Source organism: Antedon bifida, chromosome 5 (genome assembly GCF_963402885.1).
Source record: "Antedon bifida chromosome 5, ecAntBifi1.1, whole genome shotgun sequence".
NCBI classification, from domain to species: Eukaryota; Metazoa; Echinodermata; class Crinoidea; order Comatulida; family Antedonidae; genus Antedon; species Antedon bifida.
Genome location: NC_136230.1, coordinates 6,418,556 through 6,441,106, shown reverse-complemented (window position 1 = coordinate 6,441,106; position 22,551 = coordinate 6,418,556). Strand labels below are relative to the sequence as shown.

The 22,551-nt window shown below is 31.1% G+C and overlaps 1 protein-coding gene across 1 annotated transcript; it reads left to right on the top strand.

The window, feature by feature from the left end:
- The first annotated feature begins 1,003 nt into the window (after positions 1-1,003).
- On the top strand, positions 1,004-21,990 carry LOC144843265 (uncharacterized). Its single transcript, XM_078700059.1, has 20 exons — positions 1,004-1,052; positions 6,474-6,881; positions 7,047-7,298; positions 7,702-7,836; positions 8,045-8,185; positions 8,554-8,685; positions 9,095-9,235; positions 9,518-9,826; positions 14,440-14,507; positions 14,739-14,973; positions 15,287-15,550; positions 15,878-16,189; positions 16,437-16,515; positions 16,652-17,195; positions 17,638-17,710; positions 18,009-18,076; positions 18,480-18,734; positions 18,977-19,119; positions 19,325-19,460; positions 19,911-21,990. The coding sequence occupies exons 1-20, from the start codon at positions 1,004-1,006 to the stop codon at positions 19,983-19,985; spliced, it is 3,819 nt and encodes a 1,272-aa protein (XP_078556185.1). The 3' UTR covers positions 19,986-21,990.
- The last annotated feature ends 561 nt before the right edge of the window (positions 21,991-22,551 follow it).

Here is a 22,551-nt window from a genome sequence, read left to right as displayed (position 1 = left end):
ATCACCTATCAGCCCCTCAGATAATTAAGCAATCACTGTAAATAACATTCAAATACAACATTGTAAGTTGAAATGGAGGAAGTAAATGTTCAAGTAACGTAAAAGGAAACAATTTAAATATTATTATAATAATCATTTGTGTCCGGTGTCTGGAATTGGAAGAACAGGAAACTTGTTTAAACATAAAACGTTGACGAACATACATCACAAGAAGGAAATGATATTATATTAACAAGAACTATTCAAAATCAAACTGCGTACAGTGCATTAACCCTCGATGAAAACTAAAGAGTTATTTTAAGCTATTAAAACAATCATCGAGTTTCAGGAATTGAAGAAACAGGAAACTTGTTTAAACATACAACGAGCATACGAGGAAACGATATTGTTTTTACTGACGAACGTTGCATTACAACTGAGAACCACCCAGATATAGTGGTTAGTAGGGCAGGAGTAGAGATGTTTTTCTCTACATGTTTTCAGCTTTGTAGTCTTTGTTTATGTTGGCAATTTGGATCATCAGGTATGTTTTGAAAAGTTGCAATCTCATTCCTTGTTTATCTCATCCCTTGTTCATCCCTTACTTATTTAACGGACACCTGTGTTTGTTTTAGTCAGAAGAGGTCAAGTATGTCCATTGATATACCGTAATGGTATAATATTGTTAATGTGTAAAATTTGAAATGCATGCCCCTTATTTAAAATTTATTTCCTGTATAGTTTCATTAAATTAATCTAACAACATGACACTGAGACTCGCCATTGCCAAGATAGGAACTCGTAACAGTCTATTGATCGCATGTCTGGCGACGACAAATATTAACAGTTGTACTATGTACATATTCTCCGCGGTCGCAGACACAGATAAATCTAAATATTTGTTTCCATGTGTTTTTAGTATTCTAGACATTCTACGCCAATACTTTGTAACGAAATTGTCGCATATTATTTAAGTGATGTATTATTAATTAACAATAAACTCGCTTGTACTGTACTTACCACGATGACTATCGCAAATATCTATCTGAAACTAGATATTCTTATTCCGCATGGTATAGTATTTAACTTATTGAGTTGTATCGGCAGCTGGAAATGTACGATATTATTTTGTTTTTATTAGGTGATCATTTAGAATAAAATGATCACCTATTGTTATTGTACAAAATCTTTATTATTGTTATTATTATTATTCTTTCTGTACACTTTTGTTTAGCAATTATCTCAAAAAGTTGAATAACAATGATCACAAAAATTTCACAATGTCTTTCAAATACTTTAACTTAGCCATAATAAGCTTTTCAGCGTGATCACTCAACCGTGACGTCATTAATACGCGATTTTGTGAAATCACACTATCAATCATATCTCCATAACTCTTTATCACATATCAATAAAATTCACTATACGTAAACTTCAGGTGAAGGATAAAAATATTAACAAATAAAAACTTACATTTTTCAAGGTCATGCACGTGAAATTGCGCGTTAAAAATTTAAAAAGCTCCAAATTAAGTTTTGATCAATTTAGAGCATGAGTTAGGCCATTTGCGTGTTTCAAAAAATTACTGCGCAAAAATGCGTTTTTGCGTGCGCAATTCTTAAAGTGCGTAAAAAATATGAATTTTTTTTACAAATCGTATTCTACTCACCATCCTTAGTACATTCACCAAATTTGAGTCTGTTCCGACTTAAAATAACGCTATACGAGCAGGTTAAAAATGACAAAATGCGCACATTAATTGTAGAAAAGTGCTAAAAATAGTAAAAAATAAGGCCTTTTTAAAATTAATATAACTCTTCAGAATGCACGATGACCCCCAATTTTTTTAACTTATTCTGGAAGCCAATGAGTTGTAGATATAAATGTATATACACATTAGACGTACAAAATGGTATGACGTCATCATTTGGCCACATGAATTTTTAAAATAGGGTTTTTTCCCCTTTTGTAATGGACCACCATATTCAACAGAGCGCAACTCGCTTATCTGTGATCGATTTTCTTTAAATTTTTAATATATTCTACCTCAACCAATTATGTTACTCATGAGTTGCCAATATTTTCATTTTGATGACGTCATCATGTCTTAAAATTTGATTAACTGTGGTTACATAATTTCACCTACAACGTATATTTGGATACCTTACAGCTCTTCTGAATTAAAGTTGACCTTGATGTTTATAACTTATTATGAGAGCTGGTTAAATGTAGATATGAATTAATATAAAAATTAGGCCTATCGGATCTTGTGACGTTATCATATGGCCAGTTTAAATTAAAAAGCAATTTTTTCATCTCTTTCGTCAAAGTTATACAAATTTTAAAGAGCGCGCACCGCGCTTCTACGTGCCAAATTTTCTTCCAATTGTTATATTTCATTGCTCAATTCTTTATCTTTCGATATTGTTATCCACAAGTTTATTTTGATAATGTCATCAGTGCCAAAAAATTAGAACATGATGTGTGTTCGTAGTTTCACTAATGCTACACTGTATATAGATATACAGTATATACTGTACATAATGTATATATATGGCATATAATAGGCACAACTCAGTACTATAGCGTATAATAGGATGGCATACATCAACATTTTCCGATTGTATGTTAACATACGTGCATGTTTAAAAAATATTAATGTCAATAAAATGATAAAAATGATCACCTATAATTCGTCAAAGTGACGAATTAAATTCTAGTGTGAAATTGTTTTTATATATAAAAAAAATTTTTCTTCACAATTTCTTTCTGTACAGATTTTGTTTAACAAATATCTCAAAAAGTTGAATAGCAATGATAACAAAAATTTCACAATGTCTTTGAAATACTCTAACTTAGTTCTAATAAGCTTTTGAGCGTGATCACTCATCCGTGACGTCATTTATACGCCATTTTGTGAAATCGCATTATCAATCATATCTCCATAATTCATTATCACATATTAATGAAATTCACTACACGTAAACTTTAGGCCAAGGGTAAAAATATTAGCAAATAAAAACGCACGCGCTCGTAGGATCATGCGCGTGAAATCGCGCGTTAAAAATTAAAAAAGCTCAAAATTACGTTTTGATCAATTTAGAGCATGAATTAGGCCATTTGCGTGTTTTAAAAAATTACTGCGCAAAAACACGTTTTTGCGCGTGCGTACATAGAAAGCGTAACAAATACAATTTTTTTGTACAAACTGCATTCTACTCATCTTCCTTGGTACATCCACCAAATTTGAGTCCATTTCGACTTAAAATAGTGCTATACGAGCACGTTAAAAATGACAAAATGCGCACATTAATTGTACAAAAGTGCTAAAAATGGTAAAAAATAAGGAATTTTTAAAATGAAAATAATTCTTCAGAATGCACGGTGACCCCCAATTTTGTTAACTTATTATGGAAGCCAATGAGTTGTAGATATAAATGTATATACACATTAGACGTACAAAATGGTATGACGTCATCATTTGGCCACATGAATTTTTAAATAGGAGATTTTCCCCTTTTGTCATAGACCACCATATTCAACAGAGCGCAACTCGCTTATCTGTGATCGATTTTCCTTTAATTTTTAATATATTCTACCTCAACCAATTATGTTACTCATGAGTTGCCAATATTTTCATTTTGATGACGTCATCATGTCTTAAAATTTGATTAACTGTGGTTACATAATTTCACCTACAACGTATATTTGGATACCTTACAGCTCTTCTGAATTAAAGTTGACCTTGATGTTTATAACTTATTATGAGAGCTGGTTAAATGTAGATATGAATTAATATAAAAATTAGGCCTATCGGATCTTGTGACGTTATCATATGGCCAGTTTAAATTAAAAAGCAATTTTTTCATCTCTTTCGTCAAAGTTATACAAATTTTAAAGAGCGCGCACCACGCTTCTACGTGCCAAATTTTCTTCCAATTGTTATATTTCATTGCTCAATTCTTTATCTTTCGATATTGTTATCCACAAGTTTATTTTGATAATGTCATCAGTGCCAAAAAATTAGAACATGATGTGTGTCCGTAGTTTCACTAATGCTACACTGTATATAGATATACAGTATATACTGTACATAATGTATATATATGACATATAATAGGCACAACTCAGTACTATAGCGTATAATAGGATGGCATACATCAACATTTTCCGATTGTATGTTAACATACGTGAATGTTTAAAAAATATTAATGTCAATAAAATGATAAAAATGATCACCTATAATTCGTCAAAGTGACGAATTAAATTCTAGTGTGAAATTGTTTTTATATATAAAAAAAATTTTTCTTCACAATTTCTTTCTGTACAGATTTTGTTTAACAAATATCTCAAAAAGTTGAATAGCAATGATAACAAAAATTTCACAATGTCTTTGAAATACTCTAACTTAGTTCTAATAAGCTTTTGAGCGTGATCACTCATCCGTGACGTCATTTATACGCCATTTTGTGAAATCGCATTATCAATCATATCTCCATAATTCATTATCACATATTAATGAAATTCACTACACGTAAACTTTAGGCCAAGGGTAAAAATATTAGCAAATAAAAACGCACGCGCTCGTAGGATCATGCGCGTGAAATCGCGCGTTAAAAATTAAAAAAGCTCAAAATTACGTTTTGATCAATTTAGAGCATGAATTAGGCCATTTGCGTGTTTTAAAAAATTACTGCGCAAAAACACGTTTTTGCGCGTGCGTACATAGAAAGCGTAACAAATACAATTTTTTTGTACAAACTGCATTCTACTCATCTTCCTTGGTACATCCACCAAATTTGAGTCCATTTCGACTTAAAATAGTGCTATACGAGCACGTTAAAAATGACAAAATGCGCACATTAATTGTACAAAAGTGCTAAAAATGGTAAAAAATAAGGAATTTTTAAAATGAAAATAATTCTTCAGAATGCACGGTGACCCCCAATTTTGTTAACTTATTATGGAAGCCAATGAGTTGTAGATATAAATGTATATACACATTAGACGTACAAAATGGTATGACGTCATCATTTGGCCACATGAATTTTTAAATAGGAGATTTTCCCCTTTTGTCATAGACCACCATATTCAACAGAGCGCAACTCGCTTATCTGTGATCGATTTTCCTTTAATTTTTAATATATTCTACCTCAACCAATTATGTTACTCATGAGTTGCCAATATTTTCATTTTGATGACGTCATCATGTCTTAAAATTTGATTAACTGTGGTTACATAATTTCACCTACAACGTATATTTGGATACCTTACAGCTCTTCTGAATTAAAGTTGACCTTGATGTTTATAACTTATTATGAGAGCTGGTTAAATGTAGATATGAATTAATATAAAAATTAGGCCTATCGGATCTTGTGACGTTATCATATGGCCAGTTTAAATTAAAAAGCAATTTTTTCATCTCTTTCGTCAAAGTTATACAAATTTTAAAGAGCGCGCACCACGCTTCTACGTGCCAAATTTTCTTCCAATTGTTATATTTCATTGCTCAATTCTTTATCTTTCGATATTGTTATCCACAAGTTTATTTTGATAATGTCATCAGTGCCAAAAAATTAGAACATGATGTGTGTCCGTAGTTTCACTAATGCTACACTGTATATAGATATACAGTATATACTGTACATAATGTATATATATGACATATAATAGGCACAACTCAGTACTATAGCGTATAATAGGATGGCATACATCAACATTTTCCGATTGTATGTTAACATACGTGAATGTTTAAAAAATATTAATGTCAATAAAATGATAAAAATGATCACCTATAATTCGTCAAAGTGACGAATTAAATTCTAGTTATAAAATAGTTCTATTTAACATCTATAAAATATGTATTTGTTTGTCATTTCTCCCGATTTTACAGTATATGTTCGGATAATTTCAAATGTTGACTCCTGTTCCGAAATTTACTACCGTACTGAAACATTTTTTATATCTGAAAATATATTTTAATTAATCCATAATCAGATTTCTATGTAAACACTTTAGCGTATTATCTGAACAAAAGTTTAACCTTAATCCAAAATTATTTGTAATTATTCTTAAAGGTAAAAAATAGTCTGATTGGATGGCATCAGGCATATCCATAATCCAATGCGCATGCATGGACTAACGCGGTATACAATACCACAAAATAGGAAGAAAAAACAAAAATAAAATGTCATCAAGTTAATACCATCGTTTATATTTTATAGTGTTACAAATTCACTTTATTTTCTACAGCGATGTGTTCTTTCGCCCTAATTTGTATGTACTAGTACTAATTAAATTACAATTTAAACCTAATAAAAGTGCAATTAAATATTCCAAACCACTTTTATTACAATATGTCATATATGTATTCACTTTAATAAGTATTTATTTTAATGCAAACATTCACATTTTCTCCACGGTTTGCCATATTTATCAATAAGATTGCTATATTTGTATTAATTCAAACATTGTTTTTATATCTCTTCGTTAAGATCCATTGGATATAACTGTATATTCTGATACACCACTGACGTCACCTAGTAGTATCGATAGTAATGATAAACTTGTTATTAATAGTATATTTCGAGGATACGCACTTCAAGACGACAAAGACATTACAGATTTATCAGTTGGAATATTATACAAGAATATTGATGGGAAAGATAACGTGAATTGGGGTGATACAGAGCCTCGTTTAGACCAAACACAACTACAAACGAAAACTATGCCAAATGGTAAAATCTTTAGCGCAGGAAGCACGATTCAATTTCGAGAGTACACCGACCGCACGTTTCTAGGTGTTGCTGACTTACAACCTGAGAGAGTTGGTGTATTTTCATTGGAAGCAAAGAAAGGCGAAGTAATCACCAACTCAGCAATTGTATTGACATCCTCAACAGGTCTGTATATCTATTTACTAAACTATTGTATTGTAGGATATTTTCAACTTTAACATAATACATCCTCGCGTAAACCAAACGATAAGACAAATTATTTATTATTATTTATTCAATACATGTAATATTGTATCGCTTCAACATAAACGATGCATTGTTATCTTACAGCTGTAATTAGAACGGCGAATAGAACTTTAACCGTCGGTACTGGAGAGTCTGTCACTATCAACCTCAATGAAGAAGGTGGTAATATTAAAGATTTACGTTGGAAACATAACTACGGTGAGGAAATACACAATCTGAGGGGTAATACATCTGTTGTGATTGAAAATATACGAAGAAAAGATGATGGCGTATATGAATGTTATACAGGTGATAGTCCTGATGGTAACCATGGTATCATGAGACTTATTGTTAGAGGTACAATACGTTTAATTATTGATTGCTAAACAACCTTTTCCATAGGAAAATTTTTATTATGCTTGTAATATTGCAGGAAGGCCTATTTGATGATTTTGTAAAGCAGTTCTCATTTATAATGTGTATTTTTTTACAAAATAAATTGTGTCTAAAGTTATAATTCAGAAGAATCCTCGTTCCTGAAATAATTTCTTTTATAATTAATATCCATTACTCTATAATAATAATATTAGGCTGACTTGTTAATTGGGGTTTTTAAGTTGTAATCTTTATGTTTATTATCTATTCTGTGCCAACATATAATCTGAAACTTTCTTTTAATTATTCGTTATCGTATTTCACAATGGTATAGGCTATTATTAGGTGACTATCGTGCTGTTTAATTATTCACAATTGTATTTAGCTTGTCCTTCGCCAAAGTGGAATCCTCCGGACTGTGAAATGGATTGTCCAGTATGTTATAATGGCGGAGTATGTGACGATAATACGGGTGTCTGTGTTTGCCCAGCAGGATTTAATGGCGCATCTTGTCAACTTGGTAGGGATTTATATTGCGTTTGCTCTTTCTACATTATGCAATAATGAATAATTTACTTGTTAAGCTAATGCACAAAACAGACATTAACCAAATATATAGGTTTGTATGTATGCATTGCATTTGATTCTTGAGATGATTTAGATCGATTGGATAGTTTATGTCTATTGTTGATTTGCATATCTTACATGTTTTGTTTGATTTATTAAAGGATGTGGAAATAACAAATGGGGTCGTGACTGCAACGTTGTGTGTGCTACTGGTGGAAATTGCAAAGGAAATCTTTTATGTCCACCTGATCCAGTTGGTTGTGCATGCCACAATGGTTTTGGAGGAAACGATTGCAATAAAGGTTAACATTTAAATATTATAAATATAGTGTTGGTTTTGCATGCATCAATGCATTTTAACAGGAAATAGATGTTATAATGGTTAGAAACACAATAATGATTACTGTTTTTATTAGTTTGAATATCATTAGGTATACTGACTACTATACTACTAATTATCTATATGTTGTTTAAAAAAATTGTAATTCATTATTACAATATTCGTTGATTTTTACATTGTCATCATTGTATTGTTTTTATTGTCATTACAAATATGTATTATAATTTTATTAAGTTCAGGTATGTATATTTATTAATGTTTGTATTATAATTGTCAGTGACATAATTCTATAATTGTTGTCTCTGCATTGTATAAACAATCTGTTTATAGTGTGTAAGGCGGGTTACTATGGAGCTGATTGTCGCCAAGTTTGTCACTGTTACAGCAGACATTGTGATACAACGAGTGGATGTAGGCCTACGTCAACATGTACAGACGGTTACGCTGGAGAAGGATGTCTCGGTAGTATTTATAGTTATTAAATTATGTATACATTATCTAGTTATAGGCCTAATTAACGCTGCATTGAACAGTTGTTGTGATTCCAAAAATATCTTTACTGAGTGTACCAACATGAACTTCACATGACCTATAAGAATGTATACTATAAATATAATATAATATAATAAACATAACAGATTTAATGAAAAGCCAAGACTACGCATGTGGTAGATAATTAACAACTCTTATAGAATTTCTTACAGGCGTGGCCTATAACACGTCCAAACATTACTTTGCAACAAAATACGAACATCAACGTCTGTCTAAATCTAGACTCCAACAAAGAATGTACTATATTCTCACACAGCATACTTTGATATGTATTCAAATCACATTGGTTTATAATTAATACTCTGCTTTGTTACATTAGTACCTCCGTTCTGTCCATCCGGATTTTTTGGTGATTTGTGTAGCTACCCATGTCACTGCAAAGACTCTGAAGATTGTAATCGAGATGGAAGTTGCGATAATGGGTGTCATAAGGCTTGGGCCGGACCAAACTGTAGTATAGGTAACACCATAAAGTGTTGATACACATTTACTACTAGTATACAATTCACTATCCGCCCCTGTAATTGCAGATTTTCTGATTTTTCGTTTTCATATTAATATTTGTTGGCAGTGTATCTGCCAGGTGGGCAAGTCATAAATAAAAACATAAAGTAAAACATTCTTATATTTCTATTCTGAAATTCTCATTCTAATTTCATATAGAACAAATATTTGTCATTATATAGTAGGCTAAACAATTTACACATACATTAAAATTATTCTGTATTTTATTTTGTCTTAGCATTACCATATCGTTCTGAGCCGCCAACTATTGTAAACCAGACAGCAACTACATTGACTTTTGTCGTCACCTGGATTCCAGGTGTAGACTATGGAACAGGAACAATTACAAAGTGGAAGCTTTTGTATAAATTGCCAGAGTATAATAATACATGGACTCCTCTTCCTGTTAAGAATAATTTATTGAAAATTGATAACCTAATTCCAAATGCGAAAATAGAGTTTAGATCAACATTTTTTAGAATGGTTTACGATAGTCAGAAAGGTGGACCAACAAGTAACGTTGGATCGACGAAATTGAATTGTTCAAGTAAGCACTATTTTTCAGCATCATTTGTTAACCTGAGATCTCTATACGCACGCGCAGATCATATTCACCCATATGTCATTTTATTTATTTTTTTATTTGAAAATGGAATAACGCCTACTATAACCGAATGTAATTAATATGTATTTTTTCTCGATACCATGTACGTTAATTTAAAAAAAAAAATGTTTTGTTTCAGAACAATTAACCAGGGAAAAGTTATAATTCACTTTTACCTGGATTAACAAACTTTTTGTTTTATATTTTTTAGGAAAAAAAATAAATTTGTATACTTTAAACATAACATTTCAGTCAATTAAAGAACAAAAAGCAATCGTATTCGATCAGAAATATATATTATTAGTGTAGGCTGGTATGTCGTTTATATGAATGTCGTGTATATTTTTTGTTAAAAGCAAACTTTAACTTTATTTCATATCTTGATAATATAAGGAATGAAAAAAAATATGTTGCCATTTTTTCAAAAGACATTTAAAGGACCAAATTCAAGATGGCCGCCAGCATTCAAATAACCCTATTAAAAATCAGAATATCACCAATAATACAAATTATATAATGTGGAACAAGTCCGTTTTGATGGTATTACTGTACCCATTATACAGTCTTAACTATGTAAAGCGATAATCTGTCGGCCATCTTGGATTTCAAAATGGCCGCCACTAAAAATTAAATTCTTTAAATAATTTTTTTTAAATATGTGTGCATAAATTGTTGTTGGTACACAATGTTCTAAAATTGTCACTTCTCACAGGATTGTCTAAATATAAGGCTGTCTAAAGTTGTCAATGTTCTCTATATAACAGATATATAATACCCACTATGACTCTTAAATTAACTAATCGTTCAAATTTGGAGTTGCAAAAGTATGGAACAACTTACCAATTTATATCAAATATTCATCAACAATTACGTCTAACTAGAGGGTGGGCTAGGAGTGTAAACGATGGTTCTCGGAATGATAATGACTCGGGTAAAAAGGTTTTAGAAGGACGTTCTCTTTGTACGTTTTCTGTCGGTTACCATTATTGAAAATGCTTGACATTCGAAAAACTAAACCTACTCTGTATCACAGTGTCTTAGATGATTAATAACATTTTAAAGTATAGTGTTTATTGTTTTGTAGGGCCCTTATAGGGCGGAGGCAGAGTTCATTTTAGGGAGATGCTTATTCGAGGGATTTTTTAGTTTTAATAATATCGTAACATTTATAATCAAATGCAATCTTCTAATATATATGAAAAGTGGTAAAAAATAATAACAAATGCTTGGTACATTGTAGTTAACAGTGTGATGAATTCTATTACAAATAGTATAATTGTGTAGTTGCAAGGTGAACCTGTGAACTCATCGTGAACCCGGAAATTACTTTGACCGCGTACAATTGAAATTGAGTTGAAAATCTACCGATGAAATCAGAAATTTTGTTTTAAAACTCTTTATAATATATTCCTAAGATAGAAATATGGAACAATATCGTAATAGTAAAAACTGTTATTAAATTTACATTTCGCGGTACATCTGAGATAGTTCAGGTAGGTATCCAAGGCAGAGATTTGTTCCAAAGTTTTTCCATTGTGCTCGCCTATGTCAGAATTAACCATAATTTATATATAGAGTCTAAATTACAGATCTCATTTCTTTTCATGAAACTGAAACTTGACAGGAGACAGGATCACAATATAAAACAAGTGCATTTATACCTTATTGTGAAATCCTGTATAAATATGATGTTAAATAATAAATGCGTTATTGCTATGTAATTCAATGTCCTTCAGGGCCATAGTCACCAGTATGGCTGGTAAGTTTTCAACCTGTCAACTTTTGGCAGAAGCTTGAAGGAAATAAAGATACAGCTCATTCACAAGGTTATTCATAGGCAGCATTAACTCCTACTTCTCATCTTCTACAATCTCAACCGATTTCATTAGATATATACCCCTACAGATAGACCACCATTATACACTGGTTTGATGAGTGCACATGGTTGTGGTATAAAAACTGATGTACTAGGGAAAGACAAAAATGCCTGGTGATGACTCTTGCCTGAGATGAGTGGAGGTGGACAGAGATGACATCAAGAAGCCGGCCCGGTAAACTACATGACTTTTGGACTGTAGCATTGTGAAAATAGTGTTGAGGCCAGTGCTTTTGTTGAAACTGAACTTGTATTACCTATACAACCAGTGACACAAATATCTTAGATGGAAAACATCTTAGAGATGATATCCCGATTAATGAAGAATGCTGCAATTCGCACAAAGGTGTTTGTTGGCCATGGCATGATGAAATTGGACAGAAAATGTTTGAGGCATTAGTAAAAGTCTTGTAGAAGGCAAACTGTCTATATGGGATACCAAGAAAAAAGATGAATATTGGCAAAAAATATATATGACGGTGAATACAGGTGACAAACTTATCAAAGTAAAAGAGGACTCCTATAGAGATTATTTGGCGGTGAAATGAGGTATTGCAGTACTTTTGCCAATTTGTTTCTGAACAAGCTTGTTGGGATCGCAGATCAGTCTGTGGAAGTTTGATGGATACAGTAGTAGAAAACGAAGGAAGGACAGAAGCACACTAATTCTGCTTTCTCTCTACAACTTGCTTCTACAAATGCAGACAGAGAAAGAGATTCTAAGTGAAGTATCATTTTGTTTGAAAGAGGCTGATCATAAAGATATTAACTTGAATACAGAGAGTCGACGAAATCTAAATGATGTGGTTAAACTATATTCCTATATATGTCCGAGACACAAGAAAACGATATCTGCACACATGAAAAGTACACATGCTTTTATCAAATATTTCTTCGCTCATGGCCACCTGAACTACGACCGGTTACTTCCGCTGTATCAATTTCAACAGATTACTGAAACAAATTACAGATATTGGAGTTTATGAGAGGACATGTATGTGTGGGACTTGCTGGGTTTACATCAATTGATCAGGGTCATTGAGCGTGGTATCATTGGAATAACACAAATTAATGATTTCATCAGAGCTGGCAAATCTAGTTGATGAGTTTGAAAGCCAACATTTAAAGAGAGATGATATCCCGATTAATGAAGAATGCTGCAATTTGCACAAAGGTGTTTGTTGGCCATGGCATGATGAAATTGGACAGAACATGTTTGAGGGATTAGTAAAAGTCTTGTAGAAGGCAAACTGTCTATATGGGATCCTAAGAAAAAGATGAATATTGGCAAAAAATAAATATGACGGTGAATACAGGTGACAAACTTATTAAAGTAAAAGAGGACTCCTATAGAGATTATTTGGCGGTGAAATGATGTATTTCAGTACTTTTGCCAATTTGTTTCTGAACAAGCTTGTTGGGATCGCAGATCAGTCTGTGGAAGTTTGATGGATACATTAGTAGAAAACGAAGGAAGGTCAATTTACTGTATCGCATTCAAGATTAGAAATATTTCATTGAAGGACTTTGGCAGAGTTAGTTGTCATTTAACTGAAGAAGTTTATGAGATGTTTTAATATGAAGAAGTGTACTGTTCAGACCTCCTGATGGTCAACATTTTTTGTTAATCACCATGTTGTTGTCATAAGCATATCATTTTGTGTATTTCAATCTAATTTTATTTAACTTACACATGTTTTAATAAGAAATTTAACCCATTTTTTAAAAAATGGCGGACATTTTGAAATTCAAAATGGCCGCCATTTTGTGTTAATCACCAATGTTGTTGTCATAGGCCTGTCATTTTATGTGATTTCAATCAACGTCATAACTTGCACATGTTTTAATAAGAAATTTAATCCATTTTAAAAAAATGGCGGCCATTTTGAAATTCAAAATGTCAGAATACTAATGAATATAGGTTTATAATAATTCTTATATAGCAGAGAACCCATGAACTTAAAATATTATTCATAAAGGGTGTTACTTTGTCCAATATGGTACATTTATTGGGTATTTTACGTATTGGCGGCCATCTTGGATTTGACACCCTTAAGCTTTTTTAAAAAAATGGCAACATATTTTTTTCATTACTTTACATCCTAAAGATACTAAATCAGCTGGAATTTTGCTTTTAACAAAAAAATGACACGAAATTACATAGTGGCCTACACTATATACCTATCTTTATCATTAAAGATGTATTGTCCCCCAAAACATGAAAAAATAAAGATTAATAAAATCAGATTTTGAATAGGCAATTTCACAGTTTTAATAAAGTTATTCACTTCTGTAGAAAAAAAATCATCAAAAATAATTATTTCACTTATAAAAAGACAAAAGAAATGGTTAATTTCAACCAAAAACCACTGTCTTCCAGACAATTTAGGTATATTTTGCTTTAAATTACATTTTTTTGGTGGAAAATGTTTTTTTTTTGTTCAAGTTTTTGGTCATAGTGAATAACTATTATGTGATATTAAAATGGCATATTCAACAACAAAAATTTAAAAAATTATTTTTTAGGGGGACAATACATCTTTAATAATAATGTGCCTTTAAATATTTTTCTATTACATATATGTTTATACTTTATTCTGGCTGTTTTTATAGGCCAATTACTTCATTATATTTTTAATTTCTTCCTAATGTATTGCAATATTTGTTACACTTACTCTAGAACCGTTAATAGAACCAGTAACAACATTACAAACAAGGAAAGATAGAAAAGTAATCTTGAATTTAAAGGTAATCAGCATTGTTCATTTATGGATTAAGTTTTGCCAGACCTCCAAATAATTGGATTCAATCATTCAAAGAAACAGTTTAATAAAATAAATATATATTTTTTTATAAATGTTATATTATTCTCAGAGTTTTATATCTTTTATAAACCGTTTTTATTTCTTGTTTATTTTAATTCAACGTTATTATACAATTACAAATACAGTGTAATTTAAGGTTATACTTTATTTTCAGCCTGTACCTAGTGATTATGATCGAATCCAGTGTAACTATATCCTTGGATATCAAGTGCAGTATTCAGACATAGACAGAAATATACTAGTAGTCAACACAACAAACAGTTCTAAACAGGTTGAACTATCAGGATTATCACGTTGTACTCGTTATATCATAAACGCTCGAGTTGTTAATAATGTGGGGATTGCTGGTAATTGGGGACCGGAGATAACAGTACAAACAGCACCATCAGGTGAGTTAGACTTTGTATGCAAAAATACACTTAGTTTGTTGAATACTATGAAAACATGATATAATTAATATTAATAATATTAATTTCTTTTAGACCTAAAAAAACTTTTTTTTGTTTAATGAGGGTGAATCAAACACAAAAGAAAACTACTTTCTTCTTGTTATCTTTTAAAAACATAAATTTAACAGGGATTAAAAGAGCATTGACAATTAAACAATTATTTTGTGTTGAATAATTTCTAAATATTTTTGGTATTGATAGTGTAAGTAAAATCAACACCTGCTCTACAAATTATATTTCTATTCGTTTATAGAGCCATCGATAGAAAGTCAATTTGCAAATGGAACACATTTACTGGTGAAATGCAACGCTTCTACATGTGACATTTCAGACTATCGGGTGACATACCATTATGAACTGTCAGGTGGTATATTTCGTCAAGGAAGTACAACAGAAACTGAAGTTATATTTAGTGACGGAATTGAGCCCGGTATAGAATATACATTCACAGTATTAGCGTCGTATTTAAACGTTATTACGACATCCGACACAAAGAGAATACAATCAGCACCCTCAGGTGAGTTAGACTTTGTATGCAAAAATAGACTTAGTTTGTTGAATACTATGCAAACATGATATAATTATTATTAATAATATTAATTTCTTTTAGACCTATTTATTTATTTCATTAAAAAAAACTTTTTTTAATGAGGGTGAGTAAAAAACAAAAGAAAACTTCTACTTTCTGCTTGATATCTTTTTAAAACATAAATTTAACAGGGATTAAAAGAGGATTGACAATTAAACAAATATTTTGTGTTGAATAATTTCTAAATATTTTTATATTGATAGTGTAAGTAAAATCAACACCTGCTCTACACATTCTATTTCTATTCGTATATAGAGCCATCGATAGAAAGTAATTATTTTGTAAATGGAACACATTTACTGGTGAAATGGAACGCTTCATGTGACGCACCAGACTGTCAGGTGACCTACCATTATGAACTATCAGGTGGTATATATCGTCAAGGAATTACAACGGAAACTGAAGTTATATTTAGTGACGGAATTGAGCCCTGTTTTGAATATACATTCACAGTTTTTGCGTCGTATCTAAACGTTAATACGACGTCTGACACAAAGACAATTATGTTTGGGATTGATTGTAATCCGTCAACTAACAATAATTTTTCAGACGAAAAGAAACTAGAAGGTTAGTGAAATCATCAACACACTTTACTTTTTTGAATTTTCTTATTTGCATTCAGTATGAATAAGCCAAAATCATAAGAATTAGACAATTTTATCGAAATATCTGACCGTTCCCACTGGAATTGTTGTGGTTTTTTTTTTAAATTGTGCATTGGGTTAAACTTAATTGAAAGAAAACCCGACCAGTTCACATTGAATGCCTTAAAAAAAGTATTCATATTCAAGTACAGTAATATTTTACTTTCTAGGTTACGTAATAGGTGTTGTAATTGGTTCGGTAGTTGTGGCAGTTTTCGTAGTTACTATCACTTTGATAATATTTAAACGGTAAGGTATCAGTCATATAGTTTTTTGCCAATTTTAAAATAACAATTTACTCGGGGTGGCGAGGAAAAGGGAAAAAAGAAACTCAAAATAACCATCGACTTATAACAATCGTATGAATTTCTTTGTTTTATTTTAGTTTGAAACAATCAAGTGAGAAAACAGAGGTTGGTAAAACTTCTACTAGTCAACAAGATATAAACGCAATAGATACAAATTACCAAAGTTTGTACAAAAAATATGAACCGAATGAGTATGAAAGTGTTCAAGCTAGTGGTGCCACATCTTCTTTTGAACCCATATACGCTGAGCCTGAACAGGATCATGTTAATGATGTTGCCAATCTGGAAGAGCAAAGTAAATATAAAAACATTAAGTCTAATGTTTCCACGTCTTCTGCTGCTGAACCAGTATACATAGAACCCGAGCATAAACAAGATCATGTTAATGATCAAGGTGCATATGAAATGCCTATGTCTGCTATTGGGACTTACGCTGCTGAGCCTGTGTACATAGAACCAGTGCCGGAACCAGTGCCGGAACCAGAGCTTGTACCAAATCATGCTGTTGATGTCACAGAACTAGATAACGAAGAATACAAACCTATTGAGTTGTCCCAACTTCTTGACTATGTGAGGAAACGCCAATCAAGCGTCAGGAACGGTTTCAAAAAAGAATTTGAGGTATGTTATATTTATTACTGATGTATTTATAAATTGAAATTATTTTAAATCTTTCAAATAAAAAGGGGTAAAAAACAAATAAAACTGTAATTATAAAATATTATAGAAAAATATAGATGTAGTAGATTAATAATAACCATATTATAGATCAACCTTCCTTCCTCCTCCACCTGTTTTAGGAAAACGTAGCATTTTAGGAAGAGGCTTGGTAGAGAATAATATCATATGGAAATAAAAATATTTATAAATACCAACACTAAAAATAATATAATACGTTATATAAATTTCTTGTTTTGTAAATTACATGTCTTAATACGTGTTGATTAATGATTATTATGGTTTCCATTTCCCCAAACATGATTTTCAATTATTATAAAACGGTTACATAAAACTAACAAAAATTAATCAATGCGTAAAATAATAGCCTCTTATTTTTTTATAGACCGTAAACAATTTGCTTCTACGTCATTTGGATGATGACACGTCACGCGCCAGACGACCAGATGTTTTGATCTGTAAGTTTTATACCTTAGGATTAGTATGTTACGATTTGATTATGTTAAATGATAACAATTGACGATGAAAAATTCTTTAATTTTCTTTGGTCTATACAAATATATATAAAAAAAATTTTTTGAAGAAAGAGGAATTTTTTTAAGCATTAAAGTGAAACGCAGTGAAATTAGGCCTACACCATTTTTGGTAATTAAAGAAGACTTGACTTGACGTTACCTGAGCTGATGACCAGAATCAAATATAATGACAATACAATAATAATTACTCTATAATGATTTGTTTTCATTTAATTTACAGTAAATAAACGGTGTTTCCAAATAAATGTTGACGCTGGTGAAGAATACATTAACGCTTCACATGCTGAGGTAGGTACCTGGTTGTGGGAAAGCATGTATTGAGGAGAGGATGTCGTTACAACCAGTCTCATAATTATGTAATATTAAGTTCTAATATTAAAATGTGAAAACTCGTTTTAACAATTAAATCGAGCCAGTTTGATATTAGAAAATGGCAGAATACTAATAATACTTATTTTAACATTTCAAATAATATTGATACATTTAAGAAACACAAAAATGACGTACAGTAGGCATTATAGGTTTACTCGTAGTAAGATAGAAAGAGCGATTTATTTCGAATAAAATAACTTACAGTACTATACAACGATATAAAAAGACATCATCATCATATGCTATTTACCCCCCATATTTTCTCTTTCTCTATAATCGTGTTTTTTTCAATTAAAGTTTAGTTTGTTTTATTCCGAAGCGTTACAGTGATCATCGTGCTTTTATCGTTACTCGGACACCATTGCATACTAACAATACTATGGATTTCTGGCGTTTGGTGTTTGACTATAAATCTGACGTCATTGTACAACTAAATGAGATGGAAGATATAACGATTGCAGTGTACCTCCCAAAAAAGATCAATCAGAAACAAACATTTGGTGAATATACAGTCACTGTCAAATCAAATTATCAGAATGAATTTATGAATGAGAGACGACTTGTCTTAGAAAAGGTTAATATTAAATTTTTCGTAAATTCAGTGAATAGGCCTATGCATAGATGATGACATGAATTGTACACTACTTATCAATGAAATAATTGAAACGAAAATATTATAAGTAACCGTAGTAACCTTTCTGTGTATTTTAATTAAATGAGATGGTGATTTAAATCATCGTCTGCTTATCAACCATCATTTCCAGTATCATTCTGCTGTAGATACGGAATCGATTAATCGATTTTTTTTTCGTTAAGGATGATGGAAAACGACACATTGTTCAGTATGAGGTTAACCAATGGCCAAAACACGAAACTGTTCCAGAAGTTGATGCATTTGTTAAAATCATTATGAAAATAATGGAACGAGATGATACTTCACCAATCACTGTTCATTGCATGTGAGTAACAACAACAATTAAAAGTAAACTTAAATAATGATTGTATGTGATAAATGCTTTTCCACTGATAAACATGTATTTCTCTTTTTCACAAAAAAAAAATTGTTACAGTAACAACTTGTGTCAAGTTAATTTCACTCTTCTCTAGTATTTCTATTCTAATACGGCTGTATTGGTTTATTTATACAATGTATTTATGCAATAGGGATGATTTTGGTAGATCTGGATTATTCTGCCTAGTTTATTCAGTGATCCAGAAAATGCGAGAAGACAAGATGGTGGATGTATTACAAACACTTAAAGCACTGAGGTCAGCATGCCCTACTGCGGTGGACTCGGAGGTAGTTTCTTTTTATTGCGTCTTATAATCTCTCTTATTCTTCTTGAATTTCTATCATACCAATGATTTTTTTTTTCGTTTAATTTCTTATACATTTTATTAATTACTTATGCTTAAAATTCGTTAAATGTGTGCTCAAACTCAATTAACCCAAAGGGTGCTTTGAATCTAAATCGCCAAAAAGACATTCATTGCAAAACAAAACAAATTGTTTTATGTCGTAAATAAAATAAACCAAAAAAATCTTATATAAAACTCCTTCAGAATCAGAAGCTTTTCGAAGTAATCGTCTACAATATCAACTTTATGTGACAAAAAAATGCGATGTGCCCATATATGGACATGGTGATGTTATATCACTACAATATTTTGGTACATCACACTTTTTTCAAACTAGTGTTCACAGAGCTTTATTTAATAATAGTAATAGTGTTTAATATTGTATTTCTAGGTTCAGTACAGCTTTTGCTACGATGCTGCCCTGTGTTATCTGAAAATGTACGAGGAATATGCTAACGTAAAGTAAAATACCACTAAATACAACTGTTAAATGGATTTAATTCATCTGTTCATTTGTTGATAGAGTCTTCTTAAGCTTTCGCTTTTGTGACTATCAATTCTTCTTATTGTTTGTTGGGCTCTCTCTTGTTGTAGTCTCTTTCTATTTGTGTTTTTAACTCATTAATTGACTTAGAATTTACTGTAACGGGCAGTAAATTGTTCCATTTTTCGACAATGAAAACACTTTTTTATCTGCATTGTCCTAGTATGTTGCTTAAGAATTTTGAAATTATGGCCTCGTGTTCTATTTTCCTTATTAAATGTAAAATAATCATTTGTATTTAAATTGTTATAACCATGGACCATGGACCATTTGGAAAAGTTGAATAAGACAAGAACGACGTCTATAGTATCGAAAGATACATTGCATTTCTCCTTGTATCATAGCTAAGGTCTTTCAATTCTGGGGGAAGTTTAGTTACTCTCCGTTGCTTTTACACTGTTAACATTGCTATACTCATGGAAAAGATTTCAACGTGTAATAATGTTGTACTAATCTTCAGATGGACAGCCCTGTGTAATTCAGTTTGTTTGTTAAGTTATATTGTCCCTCTGAAGAAAAAAATCATTTTTAAAATATGCCAATTTAATGTCACATAAAAATTATTAACTTCTATCAAAAATTGGATCGACAAAAATATATATTTACCAAAATCGGCTGCCTACTAGTGTGGTTTTAGTTGAATTTAACTGATTATTTTGTTTTTGGGGGACAATATATCTAAGAAAAGAAACTTTCTTATTCAACCTAAACTTTAAATGCGAACATAACATAATATAAACATAAAAGGGAGTATGAACAATTGTTCAAAAAGAAAACTTGTGTTTTGAACAATTTCAGAAGGAGTTCTTTATGTAATGTTGGACCATAAAACTATATATACTGCATTCAAGCGAGTATATGTTTTAGAGTCTTAGAAGATGTAAATAATCAAAGCTTTTTGTATTATAACAGTGAATGTCCGAGTTTTTTGTGGAGTAAGAAAACGAACTGTAGGCGTTAATTATCCGTTGAAAATAAGCGAAATAATGGAAAAAATAATTCCGCCTCCATCCAACACCGATCTGTCCTGTGCTTTCTTTATTGACAACATTTATTGTTTTTACTTCTAAAAAAATGATAAAAATAAGATGTTAAATAAAAAATGTTTTTATATCCTAAATAGCTTTATGTAAATCATTATCCAATTGCTCTGTACATTACACTAACAATTCTAATTAACTAGGCGCAGGCGAGTGTGTCATGTTACGTTTTGAACTGGTTATTATTATTTCTGAAATCATATTTTAATTAAGATTTTGCTTTATAATATTATACTTACTACTTCTTTCGGTAATAAAAGCTTATACATTCATTATATTCTGTAAGAAGTATTTTATTTAAATTCACTTCCTATCAGCGGTTGTCAGAAACTATTCCGTCGTCAGTATAATACTACTATAATGTTGAAATACGATAAATTAAGAAAGAAGAATAGTAATATAAAATAAATAAATAAATAATAAGTGCGCTGCTTATAAGTAATTTTTGTTTTTTCCGACAACTGGTGGCCTCCTTTATTGTTGTTTGACTTTATGATAACGACTGGACAAAGAGCCGGGCTTTTCAAATTTTTACCGACGACAAAAACAACGTAAAGCAACCAAAACAAGAACGTTACGTTACGTTTACTAAATAATGCATGTTATGAGTTGAATTTGGAGAATAGCATGAATTTAAAGACTGATTGTTTCCGTCAACAAGGATAATATCGGTTTACAACGGACTGGTATACTGTGGATTAATGATTATTTACGCTGAATCTACAGTGCAGTCATGATGCTAATGCAATTATATTGCAGCCGGCCCGCAGGCCCTGAGTTGAAATGACGTGTCGTAATAGCAAGTTAGCGCGAAGTTTAAAACATTATCTATCAAAGTGTGTCTACATTTTCCTAATGCTGGTCCATTGCAGAACAATTTTCACTTGATTTAAGTAAGTATCATGCCATTTGTTAACCTATACGTTTTCTAGAGCCTAGGCTAACAGACGCTGCCTGTTGGAATGTGACTATATAGATAGTAGCCCCTATTGTTGAGTATCGAGTATAGTGCTGTACTGATGTTCGTCTAGGCAAATGTGCACTTGCATAGGTCTAGATATACTATTCTGTATAGAATAAATAACGTTTGAAGGAGTATAAATATCATGTGATACGATAATAAACTGTGAAATATACCAAATATAATACCGACAACACTTGATTGAATATTTCTACTCATGCGCTGTTAAGATTAGTTTTACATAATTATTATTGTATTAATTGTTGTTTAACGAGTGTAACTCAAAACGGCATAGGCTGACATACATGACGCCCTCAACAGTTCACAAAACAACGGTACATATAATAGTTTACACGAAAAGTTAAAATATAATAATATAAAATAATAATATTATTATTATATAAAACACTATGCAGGAAAGTAATATTTATGAATAATTATAAAACAAAATCAAAATACTGAAAAAAAATGAAAATGCTGTGGGTAT

Coding starts and splice junctions, on each gene's coding strand:
- LOC144843265 (XM_078700059.1), top strand. CDS start 1,004: ATGACTATCGCAAATATCTATCTGAAACTAGATATTCTTATTCCGCAT. Junction 9,827..14,439: donor GACGAAATTGAATTGTTCAA/GTAAGCACTATT, acceptor CACTTACTCTAG/AACCGTTAATAGAACCAGTA. Junction 17,711..18,008: donor ACGACCAGATGTTTTGATCT/GTAAGTTTTATA, acceptor TTTAATTTACAG/TAAATAAACGGTGTTTCCAA.